Here is an 18,128-nt window from a genome sequence, read left to right as displayed (position 1 = left end):
GTGAGACAGAGAGAAACCCAAGTTGGAGATACTGACAGATAGCAGGACGTCGTCTAACAGGAAGACCTGCTGGGCCATTCGGGGAGCTACTCAAGAACGACAAATCGACTGAATCGCTTGGTTGCTTCCCTTAGGTGTCTTGTCTCTCTTGCACTAATTCATTAGCCCTTCACAATCATTTTTTTTTTAAATTTTATTTTGTATAGTCAAGTGTCACAGAAATAAATAGATGGAACAGCAAGGGAGGGAAAGACAGGTGGGCAGGACAGTGAGGGCAAGGCAATTTTTTCTTTTGAATGTTCGAAGGGACAATGTAGGAAGAATGAGACTATGTTGTAAGAAGTATAAATCTATGTTGTAAGAAGTATAAATCTATGTTGTAAGAAGTATAAGGCTATGTTGTAAGAAGTATAAATCTATGTCATAAAAAGTATAAGACTATGTTGTAAGAAGCATAAATCTATGTTGTAAGAAGTATACGACTATGTTGTATGAAGTATAAAACTATGTTGTAAGAAGTATAAATCTATGTTGTAAGAAGTATAAGGCTATGTTGTAAGAAGTATAAATCTATGTTGTAAGAAGTATAAATCTATGTTGTAAGAAGTATAAGGCTATGTTGTAAGAAGTATACGACTATGTTGTATGAAGTATAAAACTATGTTGTATGAAGTATAAATCTATGTTGTAAGAAGAATAAGACTATGTTGTATGAAGTATAAATCTATGTTGTAAGAAGTATAAGGCTATGTTGTAAGAAGTATAAATCTATGTTGTAAGAAGTATACGACTATGTTGTATGAAGTATAAAACTATGTTGTAAGAAGTATAAATCTATGTTGTAAGAAGTATAAGGCTATGTTGTAAGAAGTATAAATCTATGTTGTAAGAAGTATAAATCTATGTTGTAAGAAGTATAAGGCTATGTTGTAAGAAGTATAAATCTATGTTGTAAGAAGTATAAGGCTATGTTGTAAGAAGTATAAATCTATGTTATAAAAAGTATAAGACTATGTTGTAAGAAGCATAAGGCTATGTTGTAAGAAGTATAAATCTATGTTGTAAGAAGTATAAGGCTATGTTGTAAGAAGTATAAATCTATGTTGTAAGAAGTATAAGGCTATGTTGTAAGAAGTATAAATCTATGTTGTAAGAAGTATAAATCTATGTTGTAAGAAGTATAAGGCTATGTTGTAAGAAGTATAAATCTATGTTGTAAGAAGTATAAGGCTATGTTGTAAGAAGTATAAATCTATGTTATAAAAAGTATAAGACTATGTTGTAAGAAGCATAAGGCTATGTTGTAAGAAGTATAAATCTATGTTGTAAGAAGTATAAGGCTATGTTGTAAGAAGTATAAATCTATGTTGTAAGAAGTATAAATCTATGTTGTAAGAAGAATAAAACTATGTTGTAAGAAGTATAAGGCTATGTTGTAAGAAGAATAAGACTATGTTGTATGAAGTATAAATCTATGTTGTAAGAAGTATAAGGCTATGTTGTAAGAAGTATAAATCTATGTTGTAAGAAGTATACGACAATGTTGTATGAAGTATAAAACTATGTTGTAAGAAGTATAAATCTATGTTGTAAGAAGTATAAGGCTATGTTGTAAGAAGTATAAATCTATGTTGTAAGAAGTATAAATCTATATTGTAAGAAGTATAAGGCTATGTTGTAAGAAGTATAAATCTATGTTGTAAGAAGTATAAGGCTATGTTGTAAGAAGTATAAATCTATGTTATAAAAAGTATAAGACTATGTTGTAAGAAGCATAAGGCTATGTTGTAAGAAGTATAAATCTATGTTGTAAGAAGAATAAGACTATGTTGTATGAAGTATAAATCTATGTTGTAAGAAGTATAAGGCTATGTTGTAAGAAGTATAAATCTATGTTGTAAGAAGTATACGACTATGTTGTATGAAGTATAAAATTATGTTGTAAGAAGTATAAATCTATATTGTAAGAAGTATAAGGCTATGTTGTAAGAAGTATAAATCTATGTTGTAAGAAGTATAAATCTATGTTATAAAAAGTATAAGACTATGTTGTAAGAAGCATAAGGCTATGTTGTAAGAAGTATAAATCTATGTTGTAAGAAGAATAAGACTATGTTGTATGAAGTATAAATCTATGTTGTAAGAAGTATAAGGCTATGTTGTAAGAAGTATAAATCTATGTTGTAAGAAGTATACGACTATGTTGTATGAAGTATAAAATTATGTTGTAAGAAGTATAAATCTATATTGTAAGAAGTATAAGGCTATGTTGTAAGAAGTATAAATCTATGTTGTAAGAAGTATAAGGCTATGTTGTAAGAAGTATAAATCTATGTTGTAAGAAGTATAAGGCTATGTTGTAAGAAGTATAAATCTATGTTGTAAGAAGTATAAGGCTATGTTGTAAGAAGTATAAATCTATGTTGTAAGAAGTATAAGGCTATGTTGTAAGAAGTATAAATCTATGTTATAAAAAGTATAAGACTATGTTGTAAGAAGCATAAGGCTATGTTGTAAGAAGTATAAATCTATGTTGTAAGAAGTATAAGGCTATGTTGTAAGAAGTATAAATCTATGTTGTAAGAAGTATAAATCTATGTTGTAAGAAGAATAAAACTATGTTGTAAGAAGTATAAGGCTATGTTGTAAGAAGAATAAGACTATGTTGTATGAAGTATAAATCTATGTTGTAAGAAGTATAAGGCTATGTTGTAAGAAGTATAAATCTATGTTGTAAGAAGTATACGACAATGTTGTATGAAGTATAAAACTATGTTGTAAGAAGTATAAATCTATGTTGTAAGAAGTATAAATCTATATTGTAAGAAGTATAAGGCTATGTTGTAAGAAGTATAAATCTATGTTGTAAGAAGTATAAGGCTATGTTGTAAGAAGTATAAATCTATGTTATAAAAAGTATAAGACTATGTTGTAAGAAGCATAAGGCTATGTTGTAAGAAGTATAAATCTATGTTGTAAGAAGAATAAGACTATGTTGTATGAAGTATAAATCTATGTTGTAAGAAGTATAAGGCTATGTTGTAAGAAGTATAAATCTATGTTGTAAGAAGTATACGACTATGTTGTATGAAGTATAAAATTATGTTGTAAGAAGTATAAATCTATATTGTAAGAAGTATAAGGCTATGTTGTAAGAAGTATAAATCTATGTTGTAAGAAGTATAAATCTATGTTATAAAAAGTATAAGACTATGTTGTAAGAAGCATAAGGCTATGTTGTAAGAAGTATAAATCTATGTTGTAAGAAGAATAAGACTATGTTGTATGAAGTATAAATCTATGTTGTAAGAAGTATAAGGCTATGTTGTAAGAAGTATAAATCTATGTTGTAAGAAGTATACGACTATGTTGTATGAAGTATAAAATTATGTTGTAAGAAGTATAAATCTATATTGTAAGAAGTATAAGGCTATGTTGTAAGAAGTATAAATCTATGTTGTAAGAAGTATAAGGCTATGTTGTAAGAAGTATAAATCTATGTTGTAAGAAGTATAAGGCTATGTTGTAAGAAGTATAAATCTATGTTGTAAGAAGTATAAGGCTATGTTGTAAGAAGTATAAATCTATGTTGTAAGAAGTATAAATCTATGTTGTAAGAAGTATAAATCTATGTTGTAAGAAGTATAAGGCTATGTTGTAAGAAGTATAAATCTATGTTGTAAGAAGTATAAATCTATGTTGTAAGAAGTATAAATCTATGTTGTAAGAAGTATAAATCTATGTTGTAAGAAGTATAAATCTATGTTGTAAGAAGTATAAATCTATGTTGTAAGAAGTATAAATCTATGTTGTAAGAAGTATAAATCTATGTTGTAAGAAGTATAAATCTATGTTGTAAGAAGTATAAATCTATGTTGTAAGAAGTATAAGACTATGTTGATGCTACTAGGTTGATAAAACCGAAGATAAAAGTTTTCTTCTGGTGAAAATGAATTTACAAGAGAATCCTTCAACCAACTTTCAAGATCTATAGCAATACAATTGAGATTATGATTTTATTTCTAAATGCAGTCAACACATTTCTGTAACTGGTATCAATATTTCTAGACATTTGTATCAGACTTTATTGGAAATGTTTGTTTTAAATACCACTCGTTGCCACTAATACATTACGTGCAGACCAAGCTGGCGGTCGATTTAATTTTTCTTTCCGTCTGCTCTTTGTCCTCAATAAGGGATTTTTTCTTTGAGTCTCGAATGTTTGCCCCGCAGGCCGCAGCCTCCAACTGTCTCTTTCCGAGACCCTTTGCTGCCAGATACTATCCTCTATGCCAGTCATTTGCGGATCCAGGGGGGGCGGTAGGGGCGATCGCCCCTTCCCCTCTTCTCGCCCGCCCCGCCCCCATACCCCCTACGGGGGTAGGGGGGGGCGGAACGAATTTTAGTATAGAATTCACACAATTTGTATACGAATTTAGTACTTATATATGCTAATTATTTATATTTCAACCTATTTTTTAGATTATAGATCATTTCGCCCCTCCCCTCTAGTATGTTGGACGATTTGGTGGGGTCGAGAGGGAGCGATGACATCAATCCCGACCCTCCCCCTTTTAACTTTCGAGTGGGGGGGTCCAATTTATTTGTAGAAATCACAGCTTGATATCATAATCAATTAAATAACTATATGATTAAAACTTGCTATTGATATTTTAACCAATCTTTATATTATGTCGTTCCCCTGTTGGCCGATTGGGTTGGGGGGGGGGGGGGCGAATACATCTACTGCCCTTCCCACCTTAACACTTTGAGGGGGGCGGTCCTACTTTTATAGAGAAATCATAGTTTGTGAACACAAGTAATGAATTAATATATAAATTTTATATTATGTCGATCCCCTTCTGGTATCTTGGCCGATTCGGTGGGGTAGGGGTGGGGGCAATTGCATTTACTGCCCTCCCCACTCTAGCCCTCTGAGTGGGGGGGGGGCGGTTCTATTTTTACGGAGAAATCATAGTTTGTGAACAAAATTAGTTGAATATCCATATAATATAAGCTAAATGTGAACCCATTTGTATATTATGTCGCACCACACTCAAATCTCAAATTTTATGATTAGTAAATATAAAATGAAAAAGGGTTGTACCAGGTGGGAGTGGTGATACATGTAATCGCCTTTCCCCCTATCCGACAAACCAATACTTTTTCTTTTTGTATTATAGTTAAGCGCTCCCCTAGACCCTCAAGCTTGCAAGAGGAAGGCCTCAACATGACTGGGTTTTTTTTTCGCGAAGGTTGAGAAACATTGCTTTTTTAAATTCTCATATATATTTGTTTGTTTGTTTTACATAATTCGGATGTTCCTTCAGAGTTGAAGATAGTTTACTTCCTAGTCCAAACCTCCCGCAGGACGATGGGGGATGGGAGCGGGCAGGGTTGGAACCCTCGACCGTCGATGAATCCGAACGACAGTCCAGCGCACAAACCGCACGACCAGGCAGCATATATCGTTCCTTTGGATACATCAGCTGCGTGGAGAGGGGGGAACTGATGTGTGGGCGACATCGTTCCGACCACAGCTAATGCCCAGGCATTCATCTCACCAAGATGATCCATAGTCGCTTCGCGACTGAAGGAGGCCATAGATATGCTGTACGCACGTTTATGCATAGGGTTAGGGTTTACTGGGCGTTAGGTTTGGAAAAAAATCGCCCCCCCCCCCCCCGTCCAAAGTTCTGAATCCACTAGTGATGCCAATGGCGCCTGAGTTGATCTTTATAGCGCTTTCGGAAGGCACCTCTGTTAGCCATCCTCCTTTAAGCTCGCCATTGGCATGCAGTCGTCTCCCCATGAGAGATAAGTGTCCGACCCAGCGCAGCTGTCGAATGGTTATTAGTGCTTCTATACTGTCCACACCGGCCTGCAGCAAAACATAATTATTTGTGATGTAGTCTTGCCAGCGTATGCCCATCATGAGGCGAAAGCACCTTTGATGGAAGTGTTCGAGGAACCTTAAATACCTTCCATAGAGCACTCAGGTCTCAGGGCCATACAAGAGTGTAGTGAGAACCACTGCTTTATAAACATTGATTTTTTGTTGCTAGGTGAAGAGACCTATTCCGCCATACTTTCAGACCAAATTGGCCATTGCAATACGGCTTTGTATTTCTCTGGACAGTGACGTATTTTTGGACACTGTGCTGCCTAGGTAGGTTAAGTTGTCAACAAAATAGACGAGATGGCCATTCCAATTGTTGCCAATATTGTCTATGCAATCATTATCACCATGATAAGGTCAAGCTTCAGTAAGTTTGTGAGATCTACATAGGATCGAATTCTCATCAGGGTCTAATTTGTCATTGTTTACTTTCAACCAAGCCAAGTCATCAAACAATGATTAATTTCCCATTACTCTGACTGTGTATTGCTTTTCTACACATTGATCAAGTTTATTTGTTTTTAATTACTAGCAAACGGAACTGATTAAATTTGTTCAAACAACACTTTAGAAAACACAAGACATTGTCAATTTGTACAAGTTTTAATTGAACTATTTACAAAATGTTTTATTTCATGCACAAGAAAAGACACACATGTTAGCGCCAGGTTAAGAAAACATAAAGACACAAAGCAATAAAATGTTGTCCACTCTCTCAGTCAGGTCCACACACAAGTCCAGTCACACAGTGTCTACAAGACTAGCTTGATTATTTCAAAGTAATACCAAATAAAACCATACCACAAAATATACAACTATGCATATATTCTTGTGTTGTGCAATGAACTAAAAAAAAAGTTCTATTAATACAATAGTTAGTCCATTGTTTGACTTGAATTTTATATTTTGTTAAAAAATGTTCATTTTGTTTGAAACATTTTAAAATAAAAACAATTTGGAAACACATGTTTTTATAGATCAATTAGATCCTTCTAGGTGTCCATTAACCACTCCAGTTGTATGGACACTTTAGCGTGCAGTGTGTAACTCATCTACTGTGTATCATAGGAGCTAACTGTTAGACCTGGCACCCTAAAATGTGGTTGGAGTCACCTCAGCCCTGCCATTGAGTCTCACTTCTCCCTATTTCTATATGCATCTATAATCACACACACACATGTACATAAACTGGTTCATGAATGTTGCTACAAATACAAAGAACCAGATAGTCTATAAACCAGTTGAAAGAAATAAACATTTCATGAGGCACTGGGCAACATAAAACAAACAAAATACAGATGGGACAAATAAGTAGGACCAGAAAGTAGGATATGACAAACTGGAGGACTGAAGCCAAACAATGTTTTTACAAGGTGGAGAACTAAAGCCAAATAATGTTTGCAGCTAAACACTTTGGCCAACTACAACAGCAATAAGCCAATCGGGCAAGGATCAGCTGGTACGTCTATAACATAGTGTCAGGACCAAACTTATTTAGTACTTTATACATTGCGAGTCAATGGAACACAAACAAAATGAGTTCAGACTGGATTGTTTTACCCTTGAACAAAATGACACATACATTGATAATGTTCTGGTGTTCCTAAACCAATTTGTTCATTAGTTCAAGTAGCTATGAGAAGATTGTTGTTTTTCAAATATATAACAAGCATACAATAGCACAAATAGTCCTTCAACCACACAAAGCACCAAAGATGGAATAATCTCCAAATCAACTAGCATACATGTAATATCTGAGTCAAACAATTAATCATACATTTTGTATCAAAGCCACACAGACTAGAAACCTTGCATCAAAGAGTTCAATATGGATCATTTAAAGCTAAACTCAGGAAAAACCTGATTGTGTGACATCATTAAAGTAACAACTAGAAGCATCCAGAAAATCCCTTGACTGGTTTAGATCACCCCTCTCTCTGATCACTTAACAATGATGGAACATGACTATGATAAAGTAAGATTGTATAAAAATGATACAGTGGTCTACTAGAAATATATATTATTGAAATAAATATAAAAAACTATTGTGCTGGGGGACGTCTTATCCTACAGCTCTGTACTACTTGTAAAATAGTGAATGAATCCTATTGGTGAGGATAAAGGAAGAGAGAGAGAGCAGATCATTTAAATATGAAAACAATTTGAAATGATCTTGGCAGAGGTGTAGGGGAGGATGTCAGTAAAAAGTAAAAGCAACTTCAAACTTCACTAATTAAATCATTATCTAACTATTCATTTATTTGTAATACTAACTAGACATATTGTCCTATTATAATAAATATTTCTAAATAATGAAAACAAAAACTGTACCTATTATTATTTAAAAGTACCTACTAAGTAACCCAATCCACAATTAAGTTCTAATGTAGACCAGTTACTACTTGACCATAATGATATAGCGCTCAGTCCATTTCAAGCAAGTTAAATCTGCATCTTGGTGTCAAAATAAAAAACACATTTACAGTGGAGGTAAAGCTAAATGTTTCCAGGGTTGTTTCAAATAACTCAGATGAGGCTCATCAGATCTCAGGTTCTAGCAGCCACGTGTCTAGCTACAGTGTTTGGGTATAGATGTCACACTCACAGTATTTATGTAACACAGTTGATAAAATAGATAACATTAACTAGTAATAGTCTGCCTGTGTAGTACTACAGCACATCTACTACACATGTACTGTGTACTATAACACATACAAATAGTTTTGTTGTTTGCATCCAACTCACAGACACTTGGAACACATGCCCCACTAGAGTTTCAATTGCTTTCTAAACAAAATGTTAATCCAAATATTTGATGTTGTTTGCACAAAGTTGATCTTGGTTTACAATTTAAAAAAACTAAGTCTCTAGATCTAATGCTATTTCCCTTCTTCTTGCTTGCGTTTCTTGATATATAAATTTAAGAGTTTCATCTGTAAACAAAACAGAAAAATATTGTCAGTGAATACAAACTGTTAACATAATGGCTCTGATAATACAAGTTCTACATACAATGTAGTTCATGTAATGTTTTTATCTAATGAAGTTAACAAGAAAAACATGAAAAATAATTAAAAAAAACAAAACAAAGCTTATACCAAGTTTAAATTTGTAATGGATCTAGTCCAACAACAACAAATCTGTGTGATTAATAATATTGTTTACCAATTTTTGTTGCTTTTAGCTATGACCCTATCACTTATCTGGATCAGGGAAAATGGGGGAAGGGGGGGGGGGGAAGAGTGAGATTTCTGGGTGGATTTTACCAGAATTGGATTTTTAAAAGCCTTCAAAAAAAAAAAAAAAAAAAAAAAAAAAAAAGGAAGCGCCTAAACTCGAACTTGTGATTTTATAGTTATATATATTTTTAAAAATTTCAATTTAGAGCGACAACCTGTAAAGGAGACTAATTCAGCTTATACCACCACTTCAGTCAAGTACAATTTCTTTCTCTTGTTCAAGATACCAAACAAAATAAATAATTACCAATAGTTAATTAACTAATTGGTTAAATTTTTAAATTGGTTCTAGTGTTGTCAGGTAAAAGAACTAATTGTGCAAAACTTCAGGTTGATCCAAGATTGGGTGTGGGAAAAATAATTTGTACAGAGTGAGATGATATAAGCTTTGAACAAAAAAAAAAATTTAAGTACCACAACCAGCAACTGTCTTTACTTTCCACAACTAATGTCGGATACCCATTAGAGTCGGCTGGACTAAGCTGCGTCCTAAAAATACCAAAATTAAAAATCCCAGCCCTAATTGAAATTTGAGCTGAAGACACCATGCTCTATCAAATGTAGTGAACTCTACATTATCTCAAGACACCATGCCCTATCAAATGTAGTGAACTCTACATTATCTCAAGACACCATGCCCTATCAAATGCAGTGAACTCTACATTATCTTCACCAACCCAAAAATAAAAATACAAACTAGAATGAAGTCCAATTGGTTTTCCAAATAGTTTACATTTCAAACAGCTGAATACATATAGGAAAAGAAAAATGGGTGGCGTGGAGAGATGTTGGGCTCAATAAATGTAATGGCACTTCAAAAATATTTGCTAGTCTGCCAAACTGCCTCTACCTACATGACTAAGCAAGTTTTTTATTTGTAAGTAAAAACTTGAAACATTCATTCTTAACCATGGGATTTGACTAATGTGAATGTACAAGTTGCCAATGTTCATGTCTAAAGACGCAGGTTTAGTTCTAGTCTAGTTTCTGATCCAGACAGATGACATACATTGAAATAAAGAAATAATAAAATGCTTTCTTGGTTTATGCTTCTGTTAAATTTGAAAAAAAAAAAAAAAGGTTACCCTATGACTATTTAAGGTTTCCATAAATGGTCTCATGGCTTCCTCCACCCTCAGGTATATAGCCACCAGACAGAAGCAACTAGCTTTCCTGACTGGGGATTCCTTGTGTTCAAAGTTCTAAATTAAGAGAAAACAAAAGAACATAGATTTCATTGAAAGAAACAAGAAATAGCTCATTCAAAATAACTAGAAATTAGTTCAAGTATTCAAATCAAATCAATCACATTAGTACAAGTATTCAAATCAAATCAAATCTAAGTATCATATAGTTCTATTCTTAGTCTCACCTTAAATAAACCTGGGATTAAATGGGGTAGGGAAGCTTCTAAAACATCTTTAGGCATTTTCTCAACAACCTGAAAAAAATATACATATTGTTTCACTGTGTTATTAACTTAAATACAAATATGTAAATCTCTACATACATTTAGTTATAGTAAACATCATTGCTTGCTCTGAGGCTACTCAGTACCAAGGTAAGTTACTGCAGTGATGAGGAATTGAAGGGAACAAAATTGAAGGGGTTGAGATTTGTAGGCCTATACTCTCCATACAATTCTTTATACATTTTGTCTTGTTCTCTGTTCCACCCTCTCCCCAACTGAAACACTTAACACTCAGGATTTCATTATCAGTGACTTACATGTCAACTCACAAACAAAATGCACACATTTACCTTGGTCATCATCTGTATGGCCCCACAAGCCATATGATACTCCATCTTCTGTATTATGGGAGTTAGGATCCTAAAATTCTGCTCAGGAGGTAAGGCTTGCACTAGAGTGTCCTCTACTTCTGAGGCAGCATAGGGGACCTATTAAGAGAGAGTTTAACAATGAACCACATCCTAGGGGACACTATTTTAGGTCCTATAGTAAGTTCCATTAAAGTTTACAAACATCAACAAATAGTTTTCTTAAAAATGTCTGAATGATTAGAATGAACTAGATATTCTAAAAAAAAGAAGAATTGGCACTTAAGTTATAAAAAACTTATAAGAAAAACATTTTTTTTTAAATTATGACCTGTACTATTAAAAGTATGTATAGGTGAATTTACAATGAAAGGTAGATATAAAGGTAAAAAGTTGAAACAGTAGTAAAAACACAGACATGTAACATGAAGATATAGAAAACCAGGTGGGGGTGGAATATAAAGCTAGTACACATAGAGAAAGCAATCAAAGGGGAGGACAAAAATGAAGTTTTTAAAGTTGGAACTCAATGAACAAAAAAAATCTATTCTACACATCATCTCTAAATAAAAACACAAATATTGATAGCAAATTAAAAACTTGACACAGTTCAGATATTATGTAAAACTCATCAAATTGGACAGACAATGGTTAACAAAGATGCCTATTGGTAAGTACAATGGCCAGCTACTGTTCCCCAACAAATATTATCATTATACCTGGGTGGATCTAGAGGCAACATAGTATCCCAGCATAATAACTCAAGAACCTCAAATTTGTATCAAACTACCATAAAGCAAAATCTACAATGTTTTGAGGCCATAGAATAATTGTAAAGGAACTTTCAAATCATCCTGTTAATAAACTGATTTAATGGAGAAATGAATGTGAAAGGCATAAGTCCAACCCAGACCAATTAATATTTGTATCTCTAAGTGAGTGAAATATGACTTCAAGAAAATATTCTACATTTCTTCTTATTGTCTTTACTTCCTACTACTTCACACAGAGTTGTCTCTATTACAGTTCTTTGATTTTTATTTCCCACTTTCAAAAGACATCTTTTTGATTTTCCCCTTTTTTTTTAAATACATTTATTTCCCCTTTTTGTTCTTTTTGCCCAGAGTTAAAAAAAAGAAGATGCTGCTAGGTTTGCAGCAGGAAGTGGAGTCCCAGAAAGAAAAAAAAAAGGATGGGAGACTCCATGCCTCAAGGGGGCTGTTATGTAAATACATCCAGCAGGGAGACCAGACTCCTGGGGTGGGGCGTGCCTGGTGGAGGTGGATAGATGTTAAAAGATACTGTTGTCTGACAGAGTAATTGTCTGGCACAGGAAAGTTCATGTTGACATTGGATAAACTTAACAAAATAGATGTAGCTTTGATTTGATCACATCCTAACAATGAAGGAACCCACAATCCAGGAAAAAGAAATAATTAGATATTAAAAAAAAAAAAAAAAAAAAAGAACCCCTCAACCATGATTTCTAAAAAAAAGAAAAAAGGAAAGTTCCATTAGCTCTCTATTATTTGAAACAATGTCTTGTATTTACTTTGATGTCAGTCCTTACAGTGTACTGAAATTACAATCAACAAAAACTGTTTATGGGATATAGAGTTGGTAGAGAAAGATAGAAGAACAAGTTCAAGGATCATTCTACCATCAGCTTTCCATGCATTGAGTTTTGGAATAAACAGAGTAAGAACTTTGGACATATCTATTAAAGTTTGTAGATATTAGTTCACTATCTTAATTAAAATTTAGACCATTAAACACATTTTCAAATTAAAATGATTATTACATGTGTTTATAATATGTGATACTTTCAAACCTAATGTTCCACAAAGTTGAATGTGCTGACCATGGAAAAACATTAAAAAAAAAAAAGAAAAGGTGTTGGCTATGTCAATAATGAAAAAGTTCTATAAACACACACAAATGGAACAGTACAAAAAACTGTTAGTGACATAAAGCCATGACACAGTGTAGATTGTGAAGATTTTAGTGATAAATCCAATAAGGTCTGCAAGATATTGACAAGCACACAATGAAGTCCCATAATATACTAAACAAATGTGAATCCTATCCCATGAAAACAAAAAAAACTAGTGCTCCATTTACTAGAATGTCACAGCTACAGCACACACAGTTCTCAGAAGCACAGATAAGGAATTGTTTTATCTGCATAATTTATTTTTTAAACAGGAATCTTTTTTTTTTTTCTGTTCTTTATTAAAGACAACCAATCATTGACCTTATGTTTAACACAAGATGTGATCCAAAATGTTTGAAAAAAATCTAAGCACTACAGTATCACTTATCTCTGCTCCATACACAACATTCAACACCAAAATGTGCCAGCTGTATCAAATGTTTGGGAGGGAGGGACTTTCAAGGCTGCAGTAAAATTTGGCTTGCAAAGTTTATTGTTGTAAAAAAAAAAAAGGTTGCTGACAATGAACACTGTTATAAAATCTTTCTAAAATGAAACCAAAACAAAAAAAATTGTCCGAAAAGAAATCAGATGTTCAGAATAAAATAGATATTAAATATTGTGGCTTTATTTTTGGCCCTGGCAGAAAGACGGTAAAAGAAGATTTGTTGTGTTACCTTCTTCTTGCGCTTCTGAGGCAAACAGTGACGTGACAAAACAAAAAAAAAGAGTATGACCATATTTAAGATAGAATATTCAAGGTTTAAAAAAAAACATTATTTGAACACTTATACAAGATTTGGGGGGGGAAAAAAAAAGGGAAGCTATTCATGTTCAGAGAATTGAAGGATATCTGAATAAGTGTTCATTGCCATAGTTTGAGGCAGACTAAGAAAGTTCTAAGCAGACAATATGGTGTACACACTTGGGTTGATACAGCCTGCCTCAAAGTGACAAATAGCTATCAAAGTCATGGACTCAAATAAAAAAAAAAGTATATATATAAAAAAGAACTAAGAACAAAAAATGAAATAAATATGAACTGTAGGTGTAAATATGGTACAAAAGACCAGATGAAATGAGCCATTTGATTGTAGGTTTTTGCTTACGGCAATGCTTAGCCATGGCTGCTGTGACAGAGATAGAGGATACACAAAAGCTCAGTTTGATATTAAGAGAAGGGCTGGGGAGAGGGGGTTGGCATTCAGGAAACAGACAAGTGGTTTTTTTTTAAAGTGTCTCAGATGTGGCCTACAAACTAATACACAAACATCAGACAGACACATCGAGACACTGTCTCTCTAATGAGATCATAAAATATTCAATGATTATTGACTTTTAACCCCCACCCCCCCACACACACACAAACCCATGCCCATTTTTTTTTTCTTGTAAGAACTTGAGACATTTTAAGAGTTGATTTATTTCTCCCACTATTAGAGAAAGGTCTGATGTGTTGGATGCAAGTAGAGGGCTGATCCAAAGTCTACAAGCTATTAGTAAAGCATTAGGAAGTAGGAAGAGAGTCACAAGACTAGATAAGTTCATAACCATTGAGATAGAGGTCACTGCAGGTGAATAATATAATACTAGTCTTATGGTAGGCCATAATCATAGAAATAAAATGCAAAAGAAAATCTGTAACATTTACATAATATAAAGTAATCTTCAACAACCAAATTTGAAATGTACACTTCATTGTCATTAGATTGTAGAATCCAAAATAAACAGAACCTATATTCTAAATGTATTTCTATTTATGTTCAGACACAGTTGTTGAAGAATAAAACAGACAGTGAGTGACAACTAGATATGATCTAAAGCAATAGGTTTTTATAACCAATGGTTATAAAAAAAAATTAAAAGGCAAATTATAACAAAAAACAAAACAAAACAAAAACAAATAATTGGGGAAGTTGTGAAAATAATATGTATAATATAATTAAAAACAAAATCAAAATAAAATAATAAAAAGAAAAGAAAAAAAAACTAAAAGGGAAATTTAAAAGTTTTGAAGAATAATATTGATAGTATTAATAAAAACAAAAACAAAATAAAATAAAGCATTAAAAAACATAAAAAAAATGAAAGGGAAATTTAAAATGAGAGTGTCAAGGCATTTTAAGAAATCAATGGGACGCTCTGACTGATTTGATCAAGTCTAGCTTGAATGTGAAAGAGAGAGTGAGATACTTACATCTCTGTAAGTATCATCTTTATGTAGTTCCAATACTCGCAGTATAGTCAGCTCAGCAAAACTTTCAAAGTACTTGGGGAACTGTTGTAACATTTTCTGCAGGCATTTCAAAGCCAGAACTTTAACATCACCCTGAAGAAACAAATAAAAGTCAACTTGTATTTAGTATTACACTGCATTCCTACTGTGATTGACTCGGAACTAAACTATAAGAAGTGCTCATAATGTCTTGTTTATAAAGAATAATAAATTTTTAGGGCTATTTTTAAACTTTATTAATAGAATGTGTTCAAGTGACTATTGTATAGGCCCCTACTCTGGAAATAAGATTTTTTTAACCTTGCTTTTATTTTAAAGGTATTAAAAATATATATGTTTTGAAAATAGACATATTTTTCAAAGTTGTTTATTGATTTTTTTTTTTTGTAATATATAAATGTAGATTTTTTTCAATAACAAATATCTATTCTATAGAGTTATCTCCCTCTTGCTAGGCAAAAAAAAAAAATTAAAAAAAAAAAATAATATTTTTTTAAATCCTACATATGCTGTATTTGGTTAAATATTATTATGATCTTCATTTTCATACAAGATACATATTTCAATAATATGTAATTTTGGATGATTTACATATCATTCAATTATGATATATTGCCAAATAATATAAATAAATTACACTATAAATAATAATAATTCTTTATTAACCATGAGGAAATTTGTCTTCCAATTTTAGCATTAAACATATCAAGACATTACACTCTAACATTACATGTGAAATTTACATCAGAAAGTCAGATTGCATTCAATGATTTAATTGCCAAGGGCACTAGTGTTCAAATGTCTGTATGTTTTTGTAATCTGTATCTTGAATATCTTCTGTGAGGTAAAATGTTAAAATACTGATTTAAAGGATGATTCTTTGTGTTTTAAATCTTTTTAGCTTTCTTACGAAGAGCATTGACAATTTTTTAAAGTTAATTTTTTAATTGTCAGATTGACAAAATTAGCAATGTTGAAGTTTAAAATATTACAAATGTGAGCAAGATAAAACAATATATTTTTGGCTAACACTAAAAAAGGACATTTATTTGAAGTCTTTGTTGTCCTTTTTTTTTATATATAATCTATGTTTGTTCTGTGTGAAGTGTAATTTATCCTTGAAGACATTATTGGGGGGCGCTGTTTTCTTCAGCTACCAAAAGCAATGACACAGTATATTAGTCAACTTGTAAGCATTGTTCATTGTTTTATTACATAGAATCAAGGAAATCTTTGGATTTTCCACTCCTTATGTTTGAGTTCCCCATGTGACTCCAAGAAGGACTTACATTCTGATCTCCTAATGTCTCTAAGAGGAGTGACAAGAGAGATTTGAAGTGTTCTTCCAGGAGATCTTTAGTGACACAGCCTTTGTCAACCAAGTTCTGGAGACACAACATGGCATTCTTCCGTTGCTCCACTCTAGAACAAACACACACACACAAATTACTTAAACTTAACAATGCCACTAAGTTTCCCTGCATAAAAGTGAATTTCACATTAAGTCTTTAACTATTTCATCAAACAAAATTATGTATTTACACCTATTTACGCAAACATTTATTTGACCTGGTAAATCTACATTTGGCACAAACCTTTCATTCTGATTGGCTAATTCCTCTCGAATATCACATAAAATTTTCCCCACTTCTTCTCTAGACATGTCTGCTTCATGTTTGTTATAAAAACCTCCAGGTAATGTTGTTGTAGCACTACCAATGACACCAGCTGATTTCTGTAGGTACATAAATAGATCTAGATCAATACATAGTGTAAGTATTGTCATAAGATGATGAATAAATATAAAATCTGGAAAGTACATATTTGAATGTCTTATCTTAAAAAGGACAAGCAAGCTATGTGATAATAAAAATCTCTGCTCTAAGAAGTGTATAATGAATGGAAAAGTTTTGTATTGATGCAGGACAAACCTGAGAATAATTAAAGAAAGCCCTTTTGTGGTCCAATCCATCTGGACTGTCCATTCGAAGATCTTGAATCCCAGAATCTTGGGATGTAAATTCTTTCTTCACATCATCATAGGGTTCTAGTTTACTGTTTATACTTAAACTCTGAATGTCTGCAGAAGTCTTTTTAATGGAGTTAAAGATGTCTTCAGGATTGAGGTTCTCTGTTTCAAAGTCATCAGGATGACCTTGACTTGTTCTAAAAATTCATTGAAAAATCAACAAAATTAAGTGGGTCATAAGCATATGCCAACAATTACGAACTATTTATAGTCACTGAAAGTCACTTAGTCTAACAAACATTGAAGGTGTTCAAACAAAGAGCTACATCAGTGTACTAGAGAATGAGGGGTGCTAAATAAACATCTCGATAGAATGAGAAACCCATTCAGCATCAATAGACAAGCTCTCCAATACAATTTAGCTGAGCAATGAGTGCTAGTGGCCTAGGATTAAGAATAGGTTATTAAACAAGTTCTTACTTTATTAGAAGTAATCTACCGAAAACAAACAAATAGGAGAAAACATACAAAAGAGAATACCTTCTGATTCATTAGGCACATTGGTTCAATTTATATTATCATAGAATAGGTTTATGTGTAATTTGATAGCCCTACTGGAGATTAAATGTGTACTTTTATAGTAATAGAGAAACCCTTTAACAATGTTCCTGGTCAAAAGGTTTACTTAAGATTTACTTGAATATGGTCATACTCCAGTGACATTAGTATCAACATATGAGGGGCATGTATCTTAGCTCAGAAATTTAAAAGGTAATTCTGGGAGAGAGTGACAGAGACTATGTGAGGTGATGGTTACAGTCAGATTAGTGGTGAACTAATTAGTTGAATACACCATAGACAGCAGATTTAGATATGTGAGCACATAGATGATGAGTCACATAGGTCAGAAGCAGACGACAGACAGCAGATGTTGAGCTCTAGTGCACCCTGAGACACTGGGCCTAAGTGAGTGTGTATAGAGGCAATGTCCGTGTCTAAGCATTTGGTGACTGATTACTAGGTTTATGTCAATTACGCCCATATTAGTTATATTACTATATTATATTAATTAA

The 18,128-nt window shown here is 32.7% G+C and overlaps 1 protein-coding gene across 8 annotated transcripts in view; it reads right to left on the bottom strand.

Annotated features, from left to right (window-relative positions):
- Positions 1-6,483: 6,483 nt before the first annotated feature.
- Positions 6,484-18,128, bottom strand: part of LOC106074348 (CLIP-associating protein 1-like) — a 108,691-nt gene continuing 97,046 nt past the window's right edge. For all 8 annotated transcript variants that reach the window (XM_056004597.1, XM_056004596.1, XM_056004598.1 and 5 more), the window contains 9 exons: positions 17,018-17,252; positions 16,682-16,821; positions 16,376-16,508; positions 15,048-15,179; positions 12,470-12,493; positions 10,900-11,037; positions 10,511-10,579; positions 10,224-10,340; positions 6,484-8,832 (listed from right to left, as the gene is read on the bottom strand). In XM_056004597.1, the coding sequence (XP_055860572.1) occupies positions 8,779-8,832; positions 10,224-10,340; positions 10,511-10,579; positions 10,900-11,037; positions 12,470-12,493; positions 15,048-15,179; positions 16,376-16,508; positions 16,682-16,821; positions 17,018-17,252 (1,042 nt within the window). In that variant the 3' untranslated portion in view covers positions 6,484-8,778. The remainder of the gene's footprint in view (positions 8,833-10,223; positions 10,341-10,510; positions 10,580-10,899; positions 11,038-12,469; positions 12,494-15,047; positions 15,180-16,375; positions 16,509-16,681; positions 16,822-17,017; positions 17,253-18,128) is intronic.

This window comes from Biomphalaria glabrata, chromosome 11 (genome assembly GCF_947242115.1).
Source record: "Biomphalaria glabrata chromosome 11, xgBioGlab47.1, whole genome shotgun sequence".
In the NCBI taxonomy this organism is placed as follows: Eukaryota; Metazoa; Mollusca; class Gastropoda; family Planorbidae; genus Biomphalaria; species Biomphalaria glabrata.
Note: the sequence above shows the minus strand (reverse complement) of the source record. Positions and strands in the feature narration are given on the sequence as shown.